This window comes from Artemia sp. Qi Xiang Cuo, chromosome 14 (genome assembly GCF_049724085.1).
Source record: "Artemia sp. Qi Xiang Cuo chromosome 14, ASM4972408v1, whole genome shotgun sequence".
Lineage (NCBI taxonomy): Eukaryota > Metazoa > Arthropoda > Branchiopoda > Anostraca > Artemiidae > Artemia > Artemia sp. Qi Xiang Cuo.
In genome coordinates this window covers 39,387,742-39,409,405 of record NC_142807.1, presented here as the reverse complement: position 1 = coordinate 39,409,405, position 21,664 = coordinate 39,387,742, and the positions used below count along the sequence as shown (strand labels likewise).

General features: G+C 34.0%; 1 protein-coding gene across 1 annotated transcript in view; it reads left to right on the top strand.

Annotated features, from left to right (window-relative positions):
- LOC148944449 (delta(24)-sterol reductase-like) overlaps window positions 1–21,664 on the top strand; it is a 247,858-nt gene that overhangs the window by 118,505 nt on the left and 107,689 nt on the right. Inside the window, exon 3 of the mRNA XM_089100299.1 lies at window positions 4,599–4,722. Within this exon, the coding sequence (XP_088956425.1) occupies window positions 4,599–4,722 (124 nt within the window). The remainder of the gene's footprint in view (window positions 1–4,598; window positions 4,723–21,664) is intronic.

Below are 21,664 nucleotides of genomic sequence, written 5' to 3'. Positions count from 1 at the left end.
CGGGTCAATGTGTTGATGGTAGAAAGCAGGTAAGACCACAGTATTATTTTTTTTCTGGAGGACAAAATAAAAAAAATAGAAAAAAACTTGATAATTGGAATAAGAAGTGCCCAGAAATTCTGCAAAATTTAAGATTTTAGGGCGGCCAACCCCCCGCCCCCTTTGCGTTCATCCCTGTTGGAAGTTTCGTCACCATTCGAACTGAAACACTTGCAGAAAGTGTTTATAATGACAATTTAAAGTTACTTGGATAAATAAGAATTACAAAATAGTTTGGATTTGGAAAGAAGCAGAAGAAAAAATTTATCAGTGTTTCATGTACTTGATCAGTTAGTTCAGCAGGACTAAGAGACATTGCCTAGGAAGGCTCTGCAATGCATTGTTTGCGCCCCATATTTTTTTTTTCACGCCGGTTTGGAAGTTTTTTGATAAGACTGAACGCCTTAAAATCCGTACACATTTCTTTAGATACTGTAAGTTTTTCGGTACTTTCGCATTATCAGGGCCTCTCTAAAAAGTCGAGTTTGGTTAATGCTAATGAAATAAAATAAAATAGGATGACTATATAATAGTTTAGAAACAATTTGGGCTATATATTTGCACATTAGGGGGAGTGGGGGGCAAAGCATAGCATATATTAAATACGTAACCTAACCTAACCTAGGTACCCTTTCCCCCCCAAAACACCAAAGAACAACACTTTAAATATCTTAAAAACACGCTATACAATGTATTTCTCTACTGCGGTGTTTTGAATCAAAGTAAGGAGTGACCCGGCTCAATGGTAACCAAAACCCTATGAAACGGAATTTTGATACCAATAGATACATCGAAAGAATCATATTTTGAGTCTGATTTCAAATATATAAGTTTCATCAAGTTTAATCTTACCCATCAAAAGTTAAGCGCCTGAGAAAATTTGGCTGATTTTCGAAAAAAGGGGGAAAGACCCCCTAAAAGTTATAGAACCTTAATGAAAATCACACCAGCATATTCAGCGTATCCGATAACCCCACGGTATAGGTTTCAAGCTCCTATCTACAAAAATGTGGAATTTTCAATTTTTTGCCCTAATAAATATCCCGGTTGCGGGTTTATTTGTTTTTTTTTTTTTTTTTTTCTTTTTCCCCGGGGTTCTCGTTTATAACCAGTGGGCCTAGAATATAGTGAGAGGGATCATTCGAACGGTAATTAAAAGTTCTAGTGCCCTTTTTAAGTGACGAAAAACATGAAGGGCAACGAGGTCCCCTCCCACACTCATTTTTTTCCCAAAATCACCGGATCAAAATTTGGAGATAGCCATTTTGTTCAACATGGTCGAAAATATTATAGCCATGTCTTTTAGGATAAAATAATCCCTCAAAACCCCCAGGGGGAGGGCTGAAAGTTATGAACTTTACCCAATGTTAACATATAGTATTGGTTATTGGGAAGTATACAGATGTTTTCAGGGGGATTTTTTTCTTGTAAAGGGGGGTTGGGGTGGGTCGGGGGTTATATGGGAGGATATTTTCATGAAGGAAGTTTTCATGGGGGAAGGGACATGGCTATGAAGGGGGCGCCAGATTTCCCATCATTATTTAAACAAAAATCAGAAATTAAATATAAAGAACAAGTTTTTCAACTGAAAGTAAGGAGCAACATCAAAACTTAAAACGAACAAAAAATATTAACTATATGATTGGGTTCACTTTCTAGTCAATGCCTCGCTCTTTAAACCAAAGAATTTTTAGTACTTTCATAAGAGCTATTTATTCTAATTAACGGCCAGTAGTAAGAGTATAATAGATTTCACACCTACATTCACAGTCTGCAAGACCATGCACACTTTCACACCTACATTCACGCCTACAAGAATATGGTCAAAAGTGTAATAGATATGAACCATACATAGAAAACCCACGCCTTTGACACTATAGTTAGACATGGAAGCATGTTATGAAACAATTGGGGAGATTACGTTCAAAGAGAGAGAGTATCCTCTCACACCTATACTTCCTTGGCACCTTTTAAGAGCATGTACTCGTGGATGCCTTTCCAAGCAACGTGATTAAACACGCTTTTACAATCAGAATTGGTGGATTGACATTTACAAAAAAAGAGTAATTAGTGATTGGATAGTTTTTTAACATGAAATCTCTGAATAAAATATTTTTGAAGGGATGGGATGATGGAAGCGAGGTGTCTGAGTTTACTTATACGGGTGTTATTTTGGGGGATTACCTTCCTTGGCACCTTTCCAGAGCATGTACTTGCGGATATCTTTCCAAGCAAGGTGATTAAACACAATTTTACAATCAGAATTATTTGATTGATATTTGCAAAAAAGGGGTACTTAGTGATTGGATAATTTTTTAACATGAAATCTCTGAATAAAATATTTTTGGAGGGATGGGATGATGGGAGCGAGGTGTCTTAGAGTACTTATAATGGTGTTATTTGGGGAGATTACGTTCCTTGACACCTTTCCAGAGCATGTACTTATGGATTTGCATACTTTATGTTCCTTCCTGTGCTATTTGGGTACTTTACATTCCTTGACACCTTTCCAGAGCATGTACTTATGGATTTGCTTGCCTTATGTTCCTTGACACCTTTTCAGGGTATGTACTTATGGATTTGGGTGGATTATGGTCTTTCCGGTACTATTTGGGGAGATTACGGTCATTGACACTTTTTCAGGGCATGTAGTTAAGGATTTGGGTGGATTACGTTCCTTCCTATGATATTCTAAGGGATTATGTTCCTCCCATGCTATCATTTAGCGCTATGTTCCTTCCCCTTGCTATTCTAAGGGTTTATGTTCCCTCCCATGCTATTCTAAGGGTTTATGTTCCCTCCCATGCTATTATAAGGGCTTATGTTCCCTCCTATGCTATTCTAAGGGTTTATGTTCCCTCCTATGCTATTCTAAGGGATTATGTTCCCTCTCATGCAATTCTAAGATTTTATGTTCCATCCCATGCTATTATAGGGGTTTCTGTTCCCTCCCATGTCATTATAAGGGCTTTTGTTTCTTCCTACGCAATTATAAAGGCTCATTTTCCCTACTATGCTATTCTAAGGGATTATATTACCTTCAGTGCTATTATTAGGGATTATATCCCCTTCCATGCTATTCTAAGGGAGTATATTCCCTCCAATGCTATTATAAGGGCTTATGTTTCATCCCATGCTATTCTAAGGATTTATGTTCCCTCCCATGCTATTCTATAGGAGTATATTCCTTCCGACGCTATTCTAAGGGTTTGTGTTCCCTTCCATGCTATTCTATAGCGATTTGTTCCTTCCTATGTTATTCTAAGGGACCTCTACACGTGATTAAACACGTTTTGAAACTACGTGCTATTTGCTTTTGTCCCGTTGATACCTTTCCAAACGAGCGGGGGTTCCCCTCCGGTTCCTAAACATTGCAAAAAAGCTGGCAAGCATTTTTACATTAAACCACACATTCATGCCTGTGAGATTAGAGTTACACGTGGACATTGCGAAAAAAGCTGGCAAGTATTTTTACATTCAACCATACATTCACGCCTGTGAGATTAGAGTTACACGTGGGCATTGCGAAAAAAGCTGGCAATTAGCATTAATTATTAGCATTAATAGGATTAGCATTAATAGGATTCCTAAAAGTAAATTAGGTTTCTTCTGGTATTTGGCATGATGATAAGGGTTTAGGGATCTGTCTTCGCCACAGAGGCAAAAATCGGTACGGAACTCCCAAAAAGGCACAATTAATGAACTTATCCTTATTCCATTCCAAGTTTGGTTTGCGAAAGTAGTAAAACTCTGCAAAAGTTGCAACAATTGGCCACATATTCCTGAAGCTACCAATAGTTTCTAGGTCTAATTAAGCCAGGTTCTGGAATTGTTTCTTATGCTCTCCTTTGTATTTTTCTAAGGGCTAAGTCGCTCAATCAGAAGAATTTCTCCCAATAAATAATCTTGGGGTTTCCGTAGAATTTGGCCTATCTATTGTAACGTCACTCGATTCCGAGTGCAGCATCTCCTTTAATGTTGCATTTTTTTTACCAACGTCAGCGTTTAAACTAAGGACAACGCATAGATTTTTACGACATTGAAATGAGTCAATATTATAGGAAATACTTCTGCCGATAAACATCATTCTTAGGATAGCGAACTTAATTAAACAGAGCTCTTTAATATTTAGTTATAGCTTCTTACGCACAAGCACATATAATTAAAGCATTTATAGGAAGGTGTATCCCAATAAGGAGGTTTAAACAATGGTGCCAGTTGGGGGGGGGGTATCTGCCTATATTTTTTTTTAACCCGCCCCTTAGATTAAAATATACCTTTTTTGCATTTTCATTGAAAATACCTTTTTTGGTAGTTTTGGGGAGAAACTAAAATGAAAAATCACCCCCCCCCAGATTTTGACAATACATATTACCCCTCCCAACATTTTGCCTCTTAGTTCAAGCTCTAGAAACACGTGTTTTCAGGGACCAACCTATCCTTTTACATACAGTCGAACGTTTTGAATTCTAAAACGAATGATTGCCCAGGGACACTTTTTTTTATCGTCAAATTGATGAATCACTAAGAAATAAAAAAGAAAATATTTTATCTTTCAGGATTTGTGTCATAAAGTTCCTTTACCGCTTTATAACATACTGTCTTTAGATGAGAAAAATCTGACAGTACGTGTTGAGCCAATGGTGACAGTCGGTGACATCTGCAAGTATCTCATACCGAAAGGTAATATAAAGGAAAATATTTGTATTTGTATTCTATTGAGCCAAAAAAATGCAGGTATAATGAGCCAAATTACAAGAATCGTCATAGAAATTTTCGTAAGAATTTTTTTTTAATTCTTGCATTGAAATCAGGGCTGCATTTAAAGCTTTGACGCTTCTAGGGCCAATCGTTTTTGCCACTCCGTATTCATACCATAGAAGAGAGGGTCAATTTTCCTTAAGAACATAATCTCCTTGATGACGATTTTATTTTATCGCAAAATAACATCACTTACGATAATAATTTAAGAATCAAATATTTGTACGTTGGGGGTTTAATAAGGCAAATTAGTTTTATAAGTTTTATAAGGCAAATTAGTACTACCTGCTAAGTAAGAAGTAGGCTTACAGTAGGAAGAGGACAGATGCCGCTAATCATTTTTGTGGCAGATCTCCCTGAGGCTCGGTTGGACTCTGTGTTGCTCAGGGTTTTACAAAAAGGTAGAGCGGCATCGTATTTTCAGCTTTACACAATTTGTAGCTTTCGTCCTGCATCATGGGATTCTGGGCCAAAGAACATTTATGGTATTTGTCCTTTTCAGAAGGATGTTTAACACCACTGAGAGTGTTTCGGCTTTCCATCAGAACACAAAATATATATTTTGATCAGATACAAAACAAAATAACTGGACTAAAAGAGGAAAAAACTACTGCACTGACAAAATCAATGTTAAAGTCTTCAAATCTCTTTTCACGTCTTCTAAAACATCTTCAAACTGCACTGAATCAAGCAGCTCCCGCTCACATGACATCAGCATGAATGCATCCAATAGATCATCTGATATTGTAGTTCTTAATATTGTCTTAATGAGCTTCAGTTTGCAGAAGGATCTTTCACAGCTGACTTGAGGAAATGAAAGCGTCAGCAGATATTCGTAGGCCAGAAAAACTGAAGTGTTAGCTGATGAGCACCGATTGAGCCTTAATAGCAGCCGATACGTGGAAATTATGCAGATGTTTCACGAAATGTAGAAACTTGAATCTCGCACAAGGGCCCCTCCACATTGAACTTCAAGTTCAAGTCCACCCTCATATTCTACACCAGGCCTATCCCGGCTATTTTTATAACCCATGCTAATAATTTCGTTGTAAACTGAGGCGAAGCTTTTCAGCTCTGACCTCAGCTCGTCATGAGAAATTTTTGCCATCTCTGCAACGTTTTGAAGGGCTGACTCTGTTATTTCACTTCGACGCACACGGCTGAAAGTGGTAAGCTGCAAGAAATATACGACGGAAATAAGCTGTTTGTTGTCTGAAAATCTTTCTTTCAGACTGGTTGTTATTTGGTCAATTACTAACCTGAGCGCTTAGATTCGAAATCGCTGTTCCAGATCTTCAGGTCGAGAATCTTTTGCCGTTTCTCCCGGCATGCACTTTTTCTTGGCACCACGATAAGCTGGTGGCTCTGAGCTAATTTCAAGATCCAAGGAAGTGGTCTCTTGAAGGTCCTGGATCTTTGTAACGAACTTGGAGGCGTTTTCTTTGACGCTTTCGAAGGAAATGCTCTCTAGATCATTTCTTGCTTTATTAACCATGTTCCAGGCCATCAAAAAGTCCAATCCTTTTGTCTGGAGGTACCTTAAAATAGCGCCAATGACTCCAAATACAGCAAGAAACAAAAGAGCGGTTAAGATTGTTTTGTATTTTGTAAGCTTACTCAGTGAATGGGCTTCAGATGAAGTTTTTGAGTCGAGCTTTATTGCTTGTTTGGGGCTGCCCAAAGCAGCCCAAAACCGACCAGCCCAGGGCAAATTGCCCCCTTGCCTCCTGGCCCACTCTGCCTCTGTTAAGAAGGGTTTCAAATGTAAGCATTCATATACAATGTTAGGCTCAAAATAGTCGAGATAAAAACTCAATAGCTCACTTGCATGCTTCGTGATTTCAGAGGCGTAATTTGAGCGGCCTTGGAGTGCACCTGGCACTTTGAAGATAAATCATATCAGTCCAGTTTTTGTTAAGACAAAAAAATTACTCAGTAATAATTTATTGTGCCCCTGGCATTGTGTGCCCCTAATCCCGGGCCTAGTGAACCAATTGGTAAATCCAAGTCTGATTGAAATTCTCCTATTTAAATAAAAATTTCCGTCTTTGATGGATTAAAAGCCATTAAAAGCCATATAAGCCATAGCATACGTGCCTTTTCTGTTACCTTAAATCATGCTCTTTCTGTAGCATTTGAAACACCGCTGCAATTGTCTTACAAACGACTTCAAAATGTCAAGCACAACCTTTAGTTTTCCAATTGGTAAAACCCTAAGCATTGAACAATTATTCAAAAACACCAGAAAACAAGTATCTACACATCTGAAGGTAAGACAGCTAACCTTATTGATTATGTTATTGTAAGCCGAAGACTGGCAGGATCAATGCAAGATTCTATAGGTATATAGGAGTGCCGTTATTGATGTTAAAAGTAAAGATCACCATCTAGTAGTGTCAAGGGTTAATATAAAGCTGAAATATCGGAAGGGTAACTACCTCCTGGGAAGTTATGATGTTGGTAGATATGAATTTGAGAAAAACTTTCCAGGTACAGTTGAATACTAAACTTGAGAGTTTAAATTTTGATAATGTGGAAGATGGCTGGAATAATTTTAGAAAAACTGCAGCTAAGAATACTAGTGACAAAGCTTTTTGTTTGATTGAAAGGAGGAAGGACTTTTACAAGAAGTACCTTAATGATAGATCATATGAAAACAAATGGGATGTAAAGAAAGTGGAGAAAATATTAAAATATGAACTAAGGAGGTGTGAAGTGGAAGCTATAGATAAAATTGCCGAGGATCCAGAAAATGCAGCTAGACGGCATAATATTAAAATATTGTACTGGCATGTTAACAAATTGAGAGGGAGCAGTCAATGCGGACTTGGCCCAGTTAAAGATAGGAATGGGGCCGCAATTAGCAATAAGAAACAAAACTAAAGAGAGATGGGCCGAACATTTTGAGAATTTCCTTAACCGAGATAGAGTTGAAGGAAGAGAATGTGAAGGAGAATGTTCAGTAGGATTTGTATAGTGTGGAATAAGTAATAACAGAACTATATAAATTAAAAAATAAAGAGGCTCGAGATACTGATTCTGCGGCTCATAAGATTCTTCAATATCGGGACCCTAAGGTGAGAGCTGTCCTATTGAGCCATGTGATTAGTGTTTTTGAAAAAGGGGAAGTACCTAACGATTTTAAGAAAACATTAATTAAGCCACTTTATAAAAAAGGTGACAAGAGTGAGTGTCGTAATTATCGAGGCATTATTCTGGTCTCTGTAGGTAGCAAATTAATTAGTAATATGATACTTTTTAGACTGAGAGATGCTGTAGTCCAAATTTTAAAAGAAGAGCAGTGCAGTTTTAGAAAAGGTAGAGGATGTGTCAACCAAATTTTCACTCTTAGGCTAATAATTGAGAAGTACCAGTACATGATTTTTTTTTTTAAAAGGGGTAGTACCTAACGATTTTAGGAAAACCTTAATTAAACCACTTTATAAGAAAGGTGATAAAAGTGAGTGTGGTAATTATCGAGGCATTTAGTCTGGTCTGTGTAGGTAGAAAATTACTTAGTAATATGATACTTTTAGACTGAGATATGCCGTAGACAAAGTTATAAGAGAAGAACATTGTAGTTTCAGAAAAGGTAGATGACGTTTCGACGAAATTTTCACTCTTTGGCCACTAATTGAGATGTCCGTTAGCTTTCCAACACCTTTTCCACTTAGTTTTATAGATTATAGCAAGCGTTCGATTCTGTTCATAGAAGAGCTTTAGTAAAGGTCTTATCCTTGTATGGTATACCAGAAAAATACATTAAAAGGATCAATGCTGTGTACGGAGAATAACATTGCAGCGGTTAAGGTAGGAAATGAAACTAATTGCTGGTTTTAAATTAAATCCGGAGTTAATTAGGATTGCGTTTTATCTTTGTTTTTACGGATAATTTGAGTAGATTTTGTCCTAAGAAGCACAAGAAAAGCATTGGGAAAACACAAAATCAAATGGGGAGGAAAACGTCTCCTGGACTTAGATTTTGCTGATGATTTAAGCATCCTAGATGAAAGTGTGAGCAAAATGAATGAAGATTTAGAGGATTTGTGAGTTCAGGGTGCTAGAATAGGTTTGAAAATTAATGTTGAGAAGACTAAGCCACTAAGACTAGGAATAAGGGAAGATGAAAAGGTGAACTTGGATAATGAAAAGATTGATCAGGTTGACAGTTTCACTTACCTTGGTAGTATTATTAGTAAAGATGGTGGGAGCAGTGAAGATGTCAAAAGTAGAATAGTCAAGGCTCAGGGTGTTTTTTCACAGTTAAAAAAAAGTTTGGAAGAATAGGAAGATAAGTCTGCAAACCAAGATTAGAATATTAGAAGCTACAGTGATGACAGTGGTCAAATATGGCTCTGAAGCATGGGCGCTCCGAAAAGCGGATGGAGATTTGCTAGATGTTTTCCAGAGATACTGCTTAAGGATTGTTCTGGGTACCCGGCTGACTGACCGTATTTCAAACAATAGGCTATGCGAAAAATGTGGTTCAAGACCGCTCTCTAGGGTTATAGTGAAAGAAAGGTTGAGGGGGCTAGGGCACGTTCTGCGGGTGAAGGATGAAAGATTGCCGAAGATTGTTTTTTTTCGGCAAACCATCTAAGGTTAAAGGGAAAGTAGACCTTCCTCGTCTGGGGTTGGAGAACGTCATAAAGAATGATTTAAAGGAAATGGGAATTTCATGGACGGGTGTAAAAAGCGAGGCTTTGAATAGATTGGGATGGAGGAGGAGCGTGCGTAGCTGTGTTGGCCTCAACCTCTTCACAATCAAATATATTGTTTTTTTAAGGGCTGCAAATTTCCAATTTCTTTTTTTTTTGTATAGTAAATTTTAAGCAAGAGGAAGGTAAGCCCACCTTAAAATATCAGACTGTAGTGTGTGCCACCAATTCTCACTTCAGTCTTGCTCATTGCGAGTCTGATATGATGATGTATGCTATAATTAATGTCGCTGTGGCTGATTCAAAACAACGCATCTTTTTTTTTAATTCAGGTTGACTTGCTATTTCTATGCAAACAAATAAAATAAAAAACAAAAACTGCGACTTTTCATCGCAACGCACACGTGGCAAAAACACGATGCATTTGCTGCAAAGAATTTGTTTTACTTTCATCTCTCTAGTTTCAAGAAAACCCCAGGATCATGAGATGGAACCAGTGGCAAGTTTCCGGTAGTAAATCCGAGCCAAGTCAAAGCTAGGCTTTTCTATTTTAGGTGGTGTCGGCTGGAACTGATATAACCTCATGAAATTTAATTTTTTACCTAGTGTCGAATTCGGCGGTAAAGAGTAGGAAATAAATGCGCTTACTGGCAAGGTTTCCTCCGCTACTGGCTCCACTGGTCCGGACGGTGTCAAGGTATTTGACAATGCTGGTTCTCCCTCTGTTGAAACTGGGTCGATGTCGTATGCTTCTTCGATGCAGTTCCACAAAATGAAATATAAGCATAAGAACACCCAGGCACCAAGTAACCAAGGTAGGGTGAAGTTCTCAAGAATTCTGTAAAATGTTGCAAGCATTGAAGCAAAGGGCACTGAATCTTGGTTCAAATTTACTTTTCGACCGGCCACCAACAAATACCAGGTTCTATAGGATTTTAGCCCAACAAAAACCAGGTTTATAGAATTTTTGCACAATCTAAGGACTGCGAAAATAACCGATCCGATCGTTGACCTTTGGTTTTGTGAAAGTGAAATGTGAAAAAATGGCCGGAGAAAAATGCTGCCGTTTTAAGCGTCTTTTGGCCAGGCCTAATCTCCCGAGACTGGAAAAAAAAAGCATAGAAACACAAAATTTAAACTGAGGCAACAATAAATCATAGGGTAGACTCAACGAAAATCGAATGAGAGGGGCTTTGTCTGATCTGTGGTTGCCTAAGCACTTAATTTGATTAATCATCGCACCAATAGAAATGGTATAATGGACGCAGCTTCAATAGACGGAGAGGCTTTTTGATATCAAGATCTGCCCCTAAGTAATCAACAGGGACAGTCGTGCAAAAAGATCTTGGAATCTAATACCAACTTAGAAAAAAGCTTCGAATCCTAGCCCACAAGTTGAAAAAAATCGGCTAAACTGACCTTAGTTCTCCATATTAATAAGAGGTCTCTCTGTCTTAGGTCTTTTCCAGCTGCAGAATGTTCTTTTCTTCGCTTCAGTCTCAGTTTTTCCGCATCTTCTTTAACTTTTCCCTCAATCACCTCGTCCATCTTCTCACAAGTTTAAAACTGATAAGCGCGATAGCCAAAATGTTGCACTTTATTAGAGCTAAAATCCTTCTATTTAGGAAAACGAGGCAAATTTATCATTTAATGCTTCACAAAAAAATACGTTCACGCTCCAGTATGTACTGACTCTTCTACTAGCTTGTAACGGAATCGGGCACACAATCCGGTGTTGCAGCGGTAGCTAGGAACCTAGTAAGAGACGATTACGTCCCTTAGTAAAAACTACAATAACCCATAACTTCTAAAAAATACAGTCAGATCAAAACAAGAAGTACTTTTTTGGAGCCACCTTGTTTAAAACCCCTATACAGGAAACTTGCTGATTATTGCTTTGAATAATGAGGGAAATATATTGGCTTGAAAATCAAGAAAAGTGGCTCCAATCACGATAATCTGCATATACGGCATCTTTTTTTCTTTTCCTCAGATAGCAGGTCACTGGAACATCGTAGAGAGCTGTTTAATGGATCATTTTAAAGGAAAATGCCACATGTAGTGCTCTTTCTAACTAAAAAACAATTTTAAAATTTATAAATTTTTTACGAAAAACTACGTTTTTCCATAACACTGTAGTAGCTTATGTTATTATAACATCAGGAACCCCGGTTGCACTGGTAGCTAGCAACCTAGTAAGAGATGATCAGGTCCCTTAGTAAGATCTACAATATCCCATAACTCCTAAAAAGCACAGTCAGATCAAAACGAGAAATACACTATTAAAACCACCTTGTCCAAAACCACTGCAATAAGAAACTTACCGTCCCTTGGCTTGAACAACAAGCAAAATAAATTGGCTTGAAAATCAAGAAAAGTGGCTGAAACCACGATATTTTGCATATGTGGCATCTTTTTTTCTTTTCCTCAGATAGTGGGGCACTGGAACATAGCGGGGCACTGTTTAATGGCTCACTTTAATGGAAATAGGTGCATCTAAAGCCTTTTATAATTAATTTTTTTTAAATCTAATTTATTTTTACGAAAAACTGCATTTTTCTGCATTTTTCTATAACACTGTAGTACCTTATGTTATTATAACTTACATAAAGGATCGATACAGTTCATTATAAATGGGGCCTATACTAGTTTCATCGGATATAGCTAAAACCTAGTAACAATCAAACCAATGCACATAGTAACTAAAAGTTAAAACGATAAAATCATCTTTTGAATTATATTAAAAGATATATAAAGGATCGATATAATTCATTATTATAGTACATAATATAAGCATATTTGGAAAAGTTACTTGTCTGGGGTATAATGCCATACTGAGGATCATGTCTTACTACTCCAACTAAGAAAAACCCATAGACTTTTTCCTGTTTATTATTTCAGAGTCAGAGGCAATGCTATAGCATTGCCTATCGTAAAGGCCATACGGCTCCAATATTTTTTTCCCAGAGGCACTTCATATGGAAGGGGTTGTCGCATAAGCTTCAAAGGGGGCTCATTCAATTGGAAATCGAGAATTCTAGTGCCCTTTTTAAGAGTCAAAAGCAATCGAAGGGCAACTAGCCCTCCCCTGCCCTTTTTTCTCAAATGCATCCGGTAAAAATTTTGAGACAGCCATTTTGTTAAAAATAGTTCAATGATTACATAACAAAGACTTCGGTGTCGACAAAACCCCCAAGGGCCCGAGAACAGGCGTTGTAAATTATGCCCTTGGGGCATATAAGTAGAGATGCCATAATATCTCCCAGGACTCACCCCTGCTGCCACCTAAAACTGTTTTACATAGTTTATGTCTGTTTCTTGTCAGTGAGAATGAAAAAACAGGAGTTTTGTCACATTCATGGATGTTTTCTTGGATGGTTATGTGTGTTGGTCAATTTATTTGATGTTTTTCATGGATGGTTATGGATGTTTTATGGTTTTTGTCAGTGAGAATGAAAAAACAGTATTTTTCTAAATTGAAAAACATGAATTTTCTCAGATTTATTTCTTTTTTCATGGACGGTTATGTGTGTTGGTCGATTTATTTAATGTTTTTCATGGATGGTTATGGATGATTTATGGTTTTTGTCAGTGAGAATTTGAATAACAGGAACTTTCTCACATTTACGGATGTCAACAGCAATTTATGTCTAGGCCTCAAATGATCCCAAGAGGACAATACCCCTTCGAATCCCGATCCGGACACTTTTTTTTAAAATTCCCACGAGGACCACGTGTTTTATGGTCCTAATATGGGCATAGAGTCCCTAGGGGAAATGGATTTCTGAGAAATTGATTGCGTAATCAAAGTGTGTCAATGACCTAAATTTCCAAAGGTGTTGATGTTGCTGTTGTTGTAAGTGCACGCTCTCAGCGAATGTCAAGGTCAATGTTGTTGTTGTTGTTGTAAGTGTACGCTCTCAGCGAATGTTATGAGTTTCCAGAAATAGAAAACAGCATTTGTTGTTGTTTTGGACATGTACATGCTCGAGGCGTATGTCATGGTGTCCTAACCCCAAATATGGGCATAGAGTCCCTAGGGAGAACACGTGGTTCATGGGGTCAATGACCTAAATTTCCATGGTCGATATTGTTGTTGTTGTTGTTTTGGCCATGTGCATAGAGTCATTAGGGAGAACACGTGGTTAATTAAAGCGATTGGGAATTTGGAACACCTGTGCTGTCAGTCATTAATCAAATTGTTTCCAGGCGAAGTTTAATAATGTCTGACAGGAGATGTCAAGATTGATTGATATATCACGAAATGGGAATTAATTTGTTGTTTCTAAGGGGAATTATTGATTCACGAAAGGGGAATTAATTTGACGTTTCTAAGTGGAAGGTGGGGAAGAGATATATTGATTGAGTAATCGAAGGGAGAGAATTCCCGAGAAATTGATTACATAATCGGTAGAACCCTATCAGAAGGTCATGACGGGGATCCATTTATGGGCATAGAATGACGTAATCAACTAGGACAAATGGATTTCTGAGAAATTGATTACATAATCGGTAGAACCCTATCAGAAGGTCATGACGGGTATTCATTTATGGGCATAGAATGACTTAGTCGACTAAGACAATTGGATTTCTGAGAAATTGATTACATATTCGGTAGAACCCTATCAGGAGGTCCTAACGGGAATCCATTTATGGACATAGAATGACGTAATCAACTAGGACAAATGGATTTCTCAGAAATTGATTACATAATCGATAGAACCCTATCAGAAGGTCATGACGGGAATTCATTTATGGGTATAGAATGACATAATCGACTAAGACAAGCAAGTTAATTTCTTAATGTCCCTCCTAAACCCATTTTGCAACTTGAAGTACTTATCTTTTTCACCCACAACTATACTTTACAGCTTTTTGGATACCTCAACACCAACAAAAACTTTTCAAAGACCATAACAGAGCAAGTTACTTTCTTAATATCTCTCCTAAACTCATTTTACAAGTTGAAGCTCCCATCCTTTTCACCCGCAACTTTACTTTACAGCTTTTTGAATGCCCCAACTCCAAGCAATACTTTTCAAAAGGCATTTCAGAGCAAGTTATTTTCTTAATATCCCTTCTAAACCTATTTTCCAACTTGAAGTACCCATCCTTCTCACCCACAACTTTACTTTACAGCTTTTGAATGCCCCAACACCAAGAAATACTTTTCAAAAGGCATTTCAGAACCAGTTCTTTTCTTAATGTCCCTCCCAAACCCATTTTACAAGTTGACGTACCCATAATTTTCAACCACAACATTACTTTACAGCTCTTGAAGGCCACAACACAAAGCAATACTTTTCAAAAGGCATTTCAGAACAAGTTATTTTCTTAATGTCCCTTCTAAACCTATTTTCCAACTTGAAGTACCCATCCTTCTTACAAACAATTTTACTTTACAGCTTTTGAATGCTCGAACACCAAGCAATACTTTTCAAATGACATTTCAGAACCAGTTCTTTTCTTAATGTCCCTCCTAAACCCATTTTACAAGTTGAAGTACCCATCTTTTTCACCTACAACTGTACTTTACAGCTTTTTGGTTACCTCAACACCAAGAAATAATTTTCAAAGACCATTTCAGAGCAAGTTCCTTTCTTAGTGACCATCCCAAACTCATTTAAAAATTGAAGTACCCATCATTTTAGCTTAGAGTTTTAGTTTGGTTTAGTTTTAGTTAAAAGTTTAGAGTTTTTAGCTTAGAGTCTTAGCTTAGAGTTTTTGCTAGAGTTCTAGTTTAGTTTAGTTTTAGTTAAGAGTTTAGAGTTTTTAGCTTAGATTCTTAACTTAGAGTTTTATTTAGAGGTCTAGTTTAGTTTAGTTTAGTTACAGTTAAGAATTTAGAGTTTTATCTTAGAGTCATAGCTTATAATTTTACTTAAAGTTATAGTTTGGTTAAGTTTTAGTTCAGAGTTTAGATTTTTAGCTTAGAGTCTTAGCTTAGAGTTTTTGTTAGAGTTCTAGTTTAGTTTAGTTTTAGTTAAGAGTTTAGAGTTTTTAGCTTAGAGTCTTAGCTTAGAGTTTTAGTTAGAGTTGAAGTTTAGTTTAGTTACAGCTAAAAGTTTCGAGTTTTAGCTTGGAGTCATACCTTAGAGTTTTACTTAAAGTTTTAGTTTGGCTAAGTTTTAATTAAGAGTTTAGAGTTTTTAGCTTAGAGTCTTAACGTATACTTTTTTTGTTAGAATTCTAGTTTATTTTAATTTTAGTTAAGAGTTTGATGTTTTACCTTTGAGTTTAGTTTAGTTAAGAGTTTGGTGTTTTAGCTTAGAGTCTTAGCATAGAGTTTTTGTTAGAGTTCTAGTTTATTTTAGTTTTAGTTAAGAGTTTAGAATATTTATCTTAGAGTCTTAGCGTAGAGTTTTAGTTTGGTTTAGTTTTAGTTAAAAGTTTAGAGTTTTTATATTAGAGTCTTAGATTAGAGTTTTTGTTAGAGCTCTAGTTTAGTTTAGTTTTAATTAAGAGTTTAGATTTTTTAGCTTAGATTCTTAGATTATAGTTTTATTTAGAGTTCTATTTTAGTTTAGTTTAGTTACAGTTAAGAATTTAGCGTTTTAGCTTAGAGTCATAGCTTAGAATTTTACTTAAAGTTATAGTTTGGTTAAGTTTTAGTTAAGCGTTTCGAGTTTTAGCTTAGAGTCTTAGCTTAGAGTTTTTGTCAGAGTTCTAGTTTATTTTAGTTATATTTAAGAGTTTAGAGTTTTTAGATTAGAATCTTAGCTTAGAGTTTTTGTTAGAGTTGAATTTTAGTTTATTTAAAGATAAGAGTTTGATGTTTTAACTTAGAGTCATAGCTTAGAGTTTTAGTTATAGTTCTAGTTTAGTTTAGTTTTAGTTAAGAGTTTAGAATTTTAGCTTAGAGTCTTAGATTAGAGTTTTCGTTAGAGTTCTAGTTTATTTAAGTTTTAGTTAATAGATTATAGTTTTTAGATTAGATTATTAGATTAGAGTTTTTGTTAAAGTTCTAGTTTAGTTTAGTTTTAGTTAAAAGTTTAGAGTTTTTAGATTAGAGTCTTAGCTTAGAGTTTTTTTTATAGTTATAGTTTAGTTTATTATTAAATTAGAGTTTTTTGATAGAGTTCTAGTTTAGTTTAATTTTAGTTAAGAGTTTGATGTTTTACCTTTGAGTTTCAGTTAGAGTTATAGTTTAGTTTAGTTTTAGTTAAGAGTTTGGTGTTTTACCTTAGAGTCATAGCTTAGAGTTTTAGTCATAGTTATAGTTTAGTTTAGTTTTAGTTAAGAGTTTAGAGTTTTACCATAGAGTCTTTGCTTAGAGTTTTAGTTTGGTTAAGTTTTAGTTAAGAGTTTAGAGTTTTTAGCTTAGAATCTTAGCTTAGAGTTTTTGTTAGAGTTCTAGTTTAGTTTAATTTCAATTAAGAGTTTAGAGTTTTTAGCTTAGAGTCTTAGCTTAGAGTTTTATTTAGAGTTCTAGTTTAGTTTAGTTTAGTTACAGTTAAGAATTTAGAGTTTTAGCTTAGAGTCTTAGCTTAGAATTTTACTTAAAGTTATAGTTTGGTTAAGTTTTAGTTCAGAGTTTCGAGTTTTAGCTTAGAGTCTTAGCTTAGAGTTTTTGTTAGAGTTCTAGTTTAGTTTAGTTTTAGTTAAGAGTTTAGAGTTTTTAGCTTGGAGTCTTAGCTTAGAGTTTTAGTTAGAGTTGAAGTTTAGTTTAGTTACAGCTAAGAGTTTCGAGTTTTAGCTTGGAGTCATACCTTAGAGTTTTACTTAAAGTTTTAGTTTGGCTAAGTTTTAGTTAAGAGTTTCGAGTTTTAGCTTAGAGTCTTAACTTAGACTTTTTTGTTAGAATTCTAGTTTAGTTTAATTTTAGTTAAGAATTTGATGTTTTACCTTTGAGTTTCAGTTAGAGTTCTAGTTTAGTTTAGTTAAGAGTTTGGTGTTTTAGCTTAGAGTCTTAGCAAAGAGTTTTGGTTAGAGTTCTAGTTTATTTTAGTTTTATTTAAGAGTTTAGAGTTTTTAGATTAGAGTCTTAGCGTAATGTTTTAGTTTGTTTTAGTTTTATTTAAAAGTTTAGAGTTTTTATCTTAGAGTATTAACTTAGAGTTTTTGTTAGAGCTTTAGTTTTAGTTACGATTTTAGAGTTTTTATCTTATATTCTTAGCTTAGATATTTATTTAGAGTTCTATTTTAGTTTAGTTTAGTTACAGTTAAGAATTTAGCGTTTTAGCTTAGAGTCATAGCTTAGAATTTTACTTAAAGTTATAGTTTGGTTAAGTTTTAGTTAAGCGTTTCGAGTTTTAGCTTAGAGTCTTAGCTTAGAGTTTTTGTTAGAGTTCTATTTTAGTTTAGTTTTAGTTAAGAGTTTAGAGTTTTTAGCTTAGAGTCTTAGCTTAGAGTTTTAGTTAGAGTTGAAGTTTAGTTTAGTTACAGCTAAGAGTTTGATGTTTTACATTAGAGTCATAGCTTAGAGTTTTAGTTAGATTTCTAGTTTAGTTTAGGTTTAGTTAAGAGTTTAGAATTTTAGCTTAGAGTCTTAACTTAGAGTTTTTGTTAGAGTTCTAGTTTATTTTAGTTTTAGTTAATATTTTAGAGTTTTTAGCTTAGAGTCTTAGCTTAGAGTTTTTGTTAAAGTTCTAGTTTAGTTTAGTTTTAGTTAATATTTTAGAGTTTTTAGCTTAGAGTCTTAGCTTAGAGTTTTTGTTAGAGTTCTAGTTTAGTTTAGTCTTAAATTAGAGTTTTTTGATATAGTTCTAGTTGAGTTTAATTTTAGTTAAAAGTTTGATGTTTTACCTTTGAGTTCCAGTTAGAGTTCTAGTTTAGTTTAGTTTTAGTTAAGAGTTTGGTGTTTTACCTTAGAGTCTTAGCTTAGAGTTTTAGTTAGAGTTCTAGTTTATTTTAGTTTTAGTTAATACTTTATTGTTTTAGCTTATAGTTTTAGCTTAGAGTTTTTGTTAGAGTTCAAGTTTATTTTAGTTTTAGTTAAGAGTTTAGAGTCTTTAGCTTAGAGTCTTAGCTTAGAATTTTAGTTAGAGTTTTAGTTTAGTTTAGTTTTATTTAAGAGTTTATAATTTTATCATAGAGTATTATATTAGATTTTTTGTTATATTTATATTTTATTTTAGTTTTAGTTAAGAGTTTAGAATTTTTAGCTTAGAGTCTTAGTTTAGAGTTTTTGTTGAAGTTCTAGTTTAGTTTAGTTTTAGTTAAAAGTTTAGAGTTTTTAGCTTAGAGTCTTAGCTTAGAGTTTTTGTTAGAGTTCTAGTTTAGTTTAGTCTTAACTTAGATTTTTTTTTCTATAGAGTTCTAGTTTAGTTTAATTTTAGTTAAGAGTTTGATGTTTTACCTTTGACTTTCAGTTAGAGTTCTTGTTTAGTTTAGCTTTAGTTAAGAGTTTGAAGTTTTACCTTAGAGTACTATCTTAGAGTTTTAGTTAGACCTCTACTTTAGTCTAGTTATTGTTAATAATTTAGAGTTTTAGCTTAGAATCTTAGCTTAGAGATGTTGTAATAGCTCTATTTCAGTTTATTTATATTTAAGAGTTTAGAGTCTTTAGCTCATAGTCGTAGCTTAGAGTTTTTGTTGAAGTTCTAGCTTATTTTAGTTTTAGTTAATAGTTTAGATTTTAAGCTTAGAGTCTTAGCTTAGAGTTTTTGTTAGACTTGAAGTTTAGTTTAGTAATAGTTAAGAGTTTAGAGTTTTAGCTTAGGCTCATAGCTTAGAGTTTTACTTAAAGTTGTAGTTTAGTTAAGTTTTAGTTAAGAGTTTCGAGTTTTAGCGTAGAGACTTAGCTTAGAGTTATAGTTTAGTTTAGTTTTAGTTAAGAGTTTAGAGTTTTTTAGCTTAGAGTCTTAGCTTAGAGTTTTTGTTAGTGTTCTAGTTTAGTTTAGTTATAGTTAAGAATTTAGAGTTTTAGCTTAGAGTTATAGCTTAGAGTTTTAGTTATAGTTTAGTAAAGTTATATTTAAGAGTTTAGAGTTTTACCTTAGTGTCATAGCTTAGAGTTTTTGTTAGAGTTCTAGTTCAGTTTAGTTTTAGTTAAGAGTTTCGAGTTTTAGCTGAGTCTTAGCTTAGAGTTTTTGTTAGAGTTCTAGTTTAGTTTAGTTTTAGCTTAGAGTTTTAGCTTAGACTTAGAGTTTCAATTAGAGTTCTAGTTTGGTTTAGTTAAAGTTATGAATTAAGAGTTTTAGCTTAGTGTCATAGCTTAGATTTTTACTTAAAGTTCTAGTTTGGTTAAGTTTTAGTTAAGAGTTTCGAGTTTTAGCTGAGTCTTAGCTTAGAGTTTTTGTTAGAGTTCTAGTTTAGTTTAGTTTTAGTTAAGAGTTTAGAGTTTTTGTTGAAGTTCTGGTTTAGTTTATTCTTATTTTATATTTTTATCTTAGAATTAGCTTTTCATTTAGACTTTTATCTTGGTTTAGTTTTCGTTCAGAGTTTTGAGTTTTTAGCTTTGAGTCTTAGCTTAGTTTTATGTATAGCTCTAGTTTCATTCATTTTTAGTTAAGAGTTTAGACTTTTAAATTAGAGTCTAAGCTTAGAGTTTTAGTTAGAGTTAAAGTTTAGTTTAGTTACAGTAAAGAATTTATATTTTTAGCTTAGAGTCATAGCTTAGAGTTTTACTTAAAGTTATAGTTTGGTTAAGTTTTAGTTAAGAGTTTAGATTTTTAGCTTCGAGTCTTAGCTTAGAGTTTTATTTAGAGGTCTATTTTAGTTTTAGTTAAGAGTATAGAGTTTTACATAGGAATATTAGCCTAAACTTTTTGTTAGAGTTCTAGTTTAGATTAGTTTTAGTTTAGAAATTGATGTTTTACCTGTTAGTTTCAGTTAGAGTTATATTTTAGTTTAGTTTTATTTAAGAGTTTAGAGTTTTACCTTAGAGTCATATCTTAGAGTTTTATTTTTATTTTTATTTTAGTTTAGTTTTTGTTACTTTTTTAGAGTTGTTTCCATATAGTCTTAGCTTAAAGCTTTTGTTAGGGTTCTAGTAAAGTTCAATTTTAGTTCAAATTTTTTTGCTTTGCCAGTGAGATTATGTTAGAGCTACAGTTTAGTTAACATTTATTTAAGAATTTAATTTTTTGACTTAGAGTCATAGAATAGATTTTAATATAGAGTTCTTTTTTAGGGGATCTTCATTTAATATTTTAGAATTTTAGACTAGAGTATTATCTTAGAGTTTTTGTTAGTTATATTTTTGTTTAGTTACATTTTAGATCTATTAGTTTTGAGATTATAGTAACGTCCTAGAGTTTTTTATGAAGTTCTAGTTTAGTTTAGTTTTAGTTAAGAGTTTAGAGTCTTAGCTTGGAGTTTTTTTTAGAGCTGTAGATTAGTGTAGTAGTAGTTAAGAGTTTAGAGTTTTAGCTTAGAATCTTAGCTTAGAATTTTTGTTAGAGTTGAAGTTTAGTTTATTAATAGTTAATAGTTTAGAGTTTTAGCTTAGAGTCTTAGCTTAGAGTTATAGTTAGAGTTAAAGTTTAGTTTAGTTAAAGTTAAGAATTTAGAGTTTAAGCTTAGTGTCATAGCTTAGATTTTTATTTAAATTTCTAGTTTGGTTAATTTTTAGTTAAGTGTTTAGAGTTTTAGCTGAGTCTTAGCTTAGAGTTTTTGTTAGAGTTCTAGTTTAGTTTAGTTTTAGTTAAGAGTTTAGAGTTTTACCTTAGAGTCTTAGCTTAGAGTTTTTGTTGGAGTTGAAGTTTAGTTTAGTTACAGTTAAGAATTTAGAGTTTTTATCTTAGATTCGTAGTTTAGAGATTTTGTTAGAGTTCTAGTTTAGTTAAGAGTTTAGAGTTTTATCATAGAGTCATAGCTTAGAGTTTTTGTAGAAGTTGAAGTTTAGTTTAGTCACAGTTAAGAATTTATAATTTTTAGCTTAGAGTCTTAGCTTAGAGTTTTACTTAGAGTTCTAGTTTAGTTTAGTTTTAGTTAAGAGTTTAGAGTTTTATCTTAGAGTCTTAGCTCAGAGTTTTTGTTGAAGTTCTAGTTTAGTTTAGTTAAGAGTTTAGAGCTCTACCTTAGAGTCTTAGCTTAGAGTTTTACTTAGAGTTGAAGTTTAGTTTAGTTATAGTTAAGAGTTTAGAGTTTTAGCTTAGAGTCTTAGATTAGAGTTTTAGTTAGAGTTCTATCTTAGTTTAGTTTTAGTTAAGAGTTTAGAGTTTTACCTTAGAGTCTTAGATCAGAGTTTTAGTTAGAGTTCTAGTTTAGTTTAGTTTTAGTTAAGAGTTTTAATTTTTAACTTAAAGTCTTAGATTAGAGTT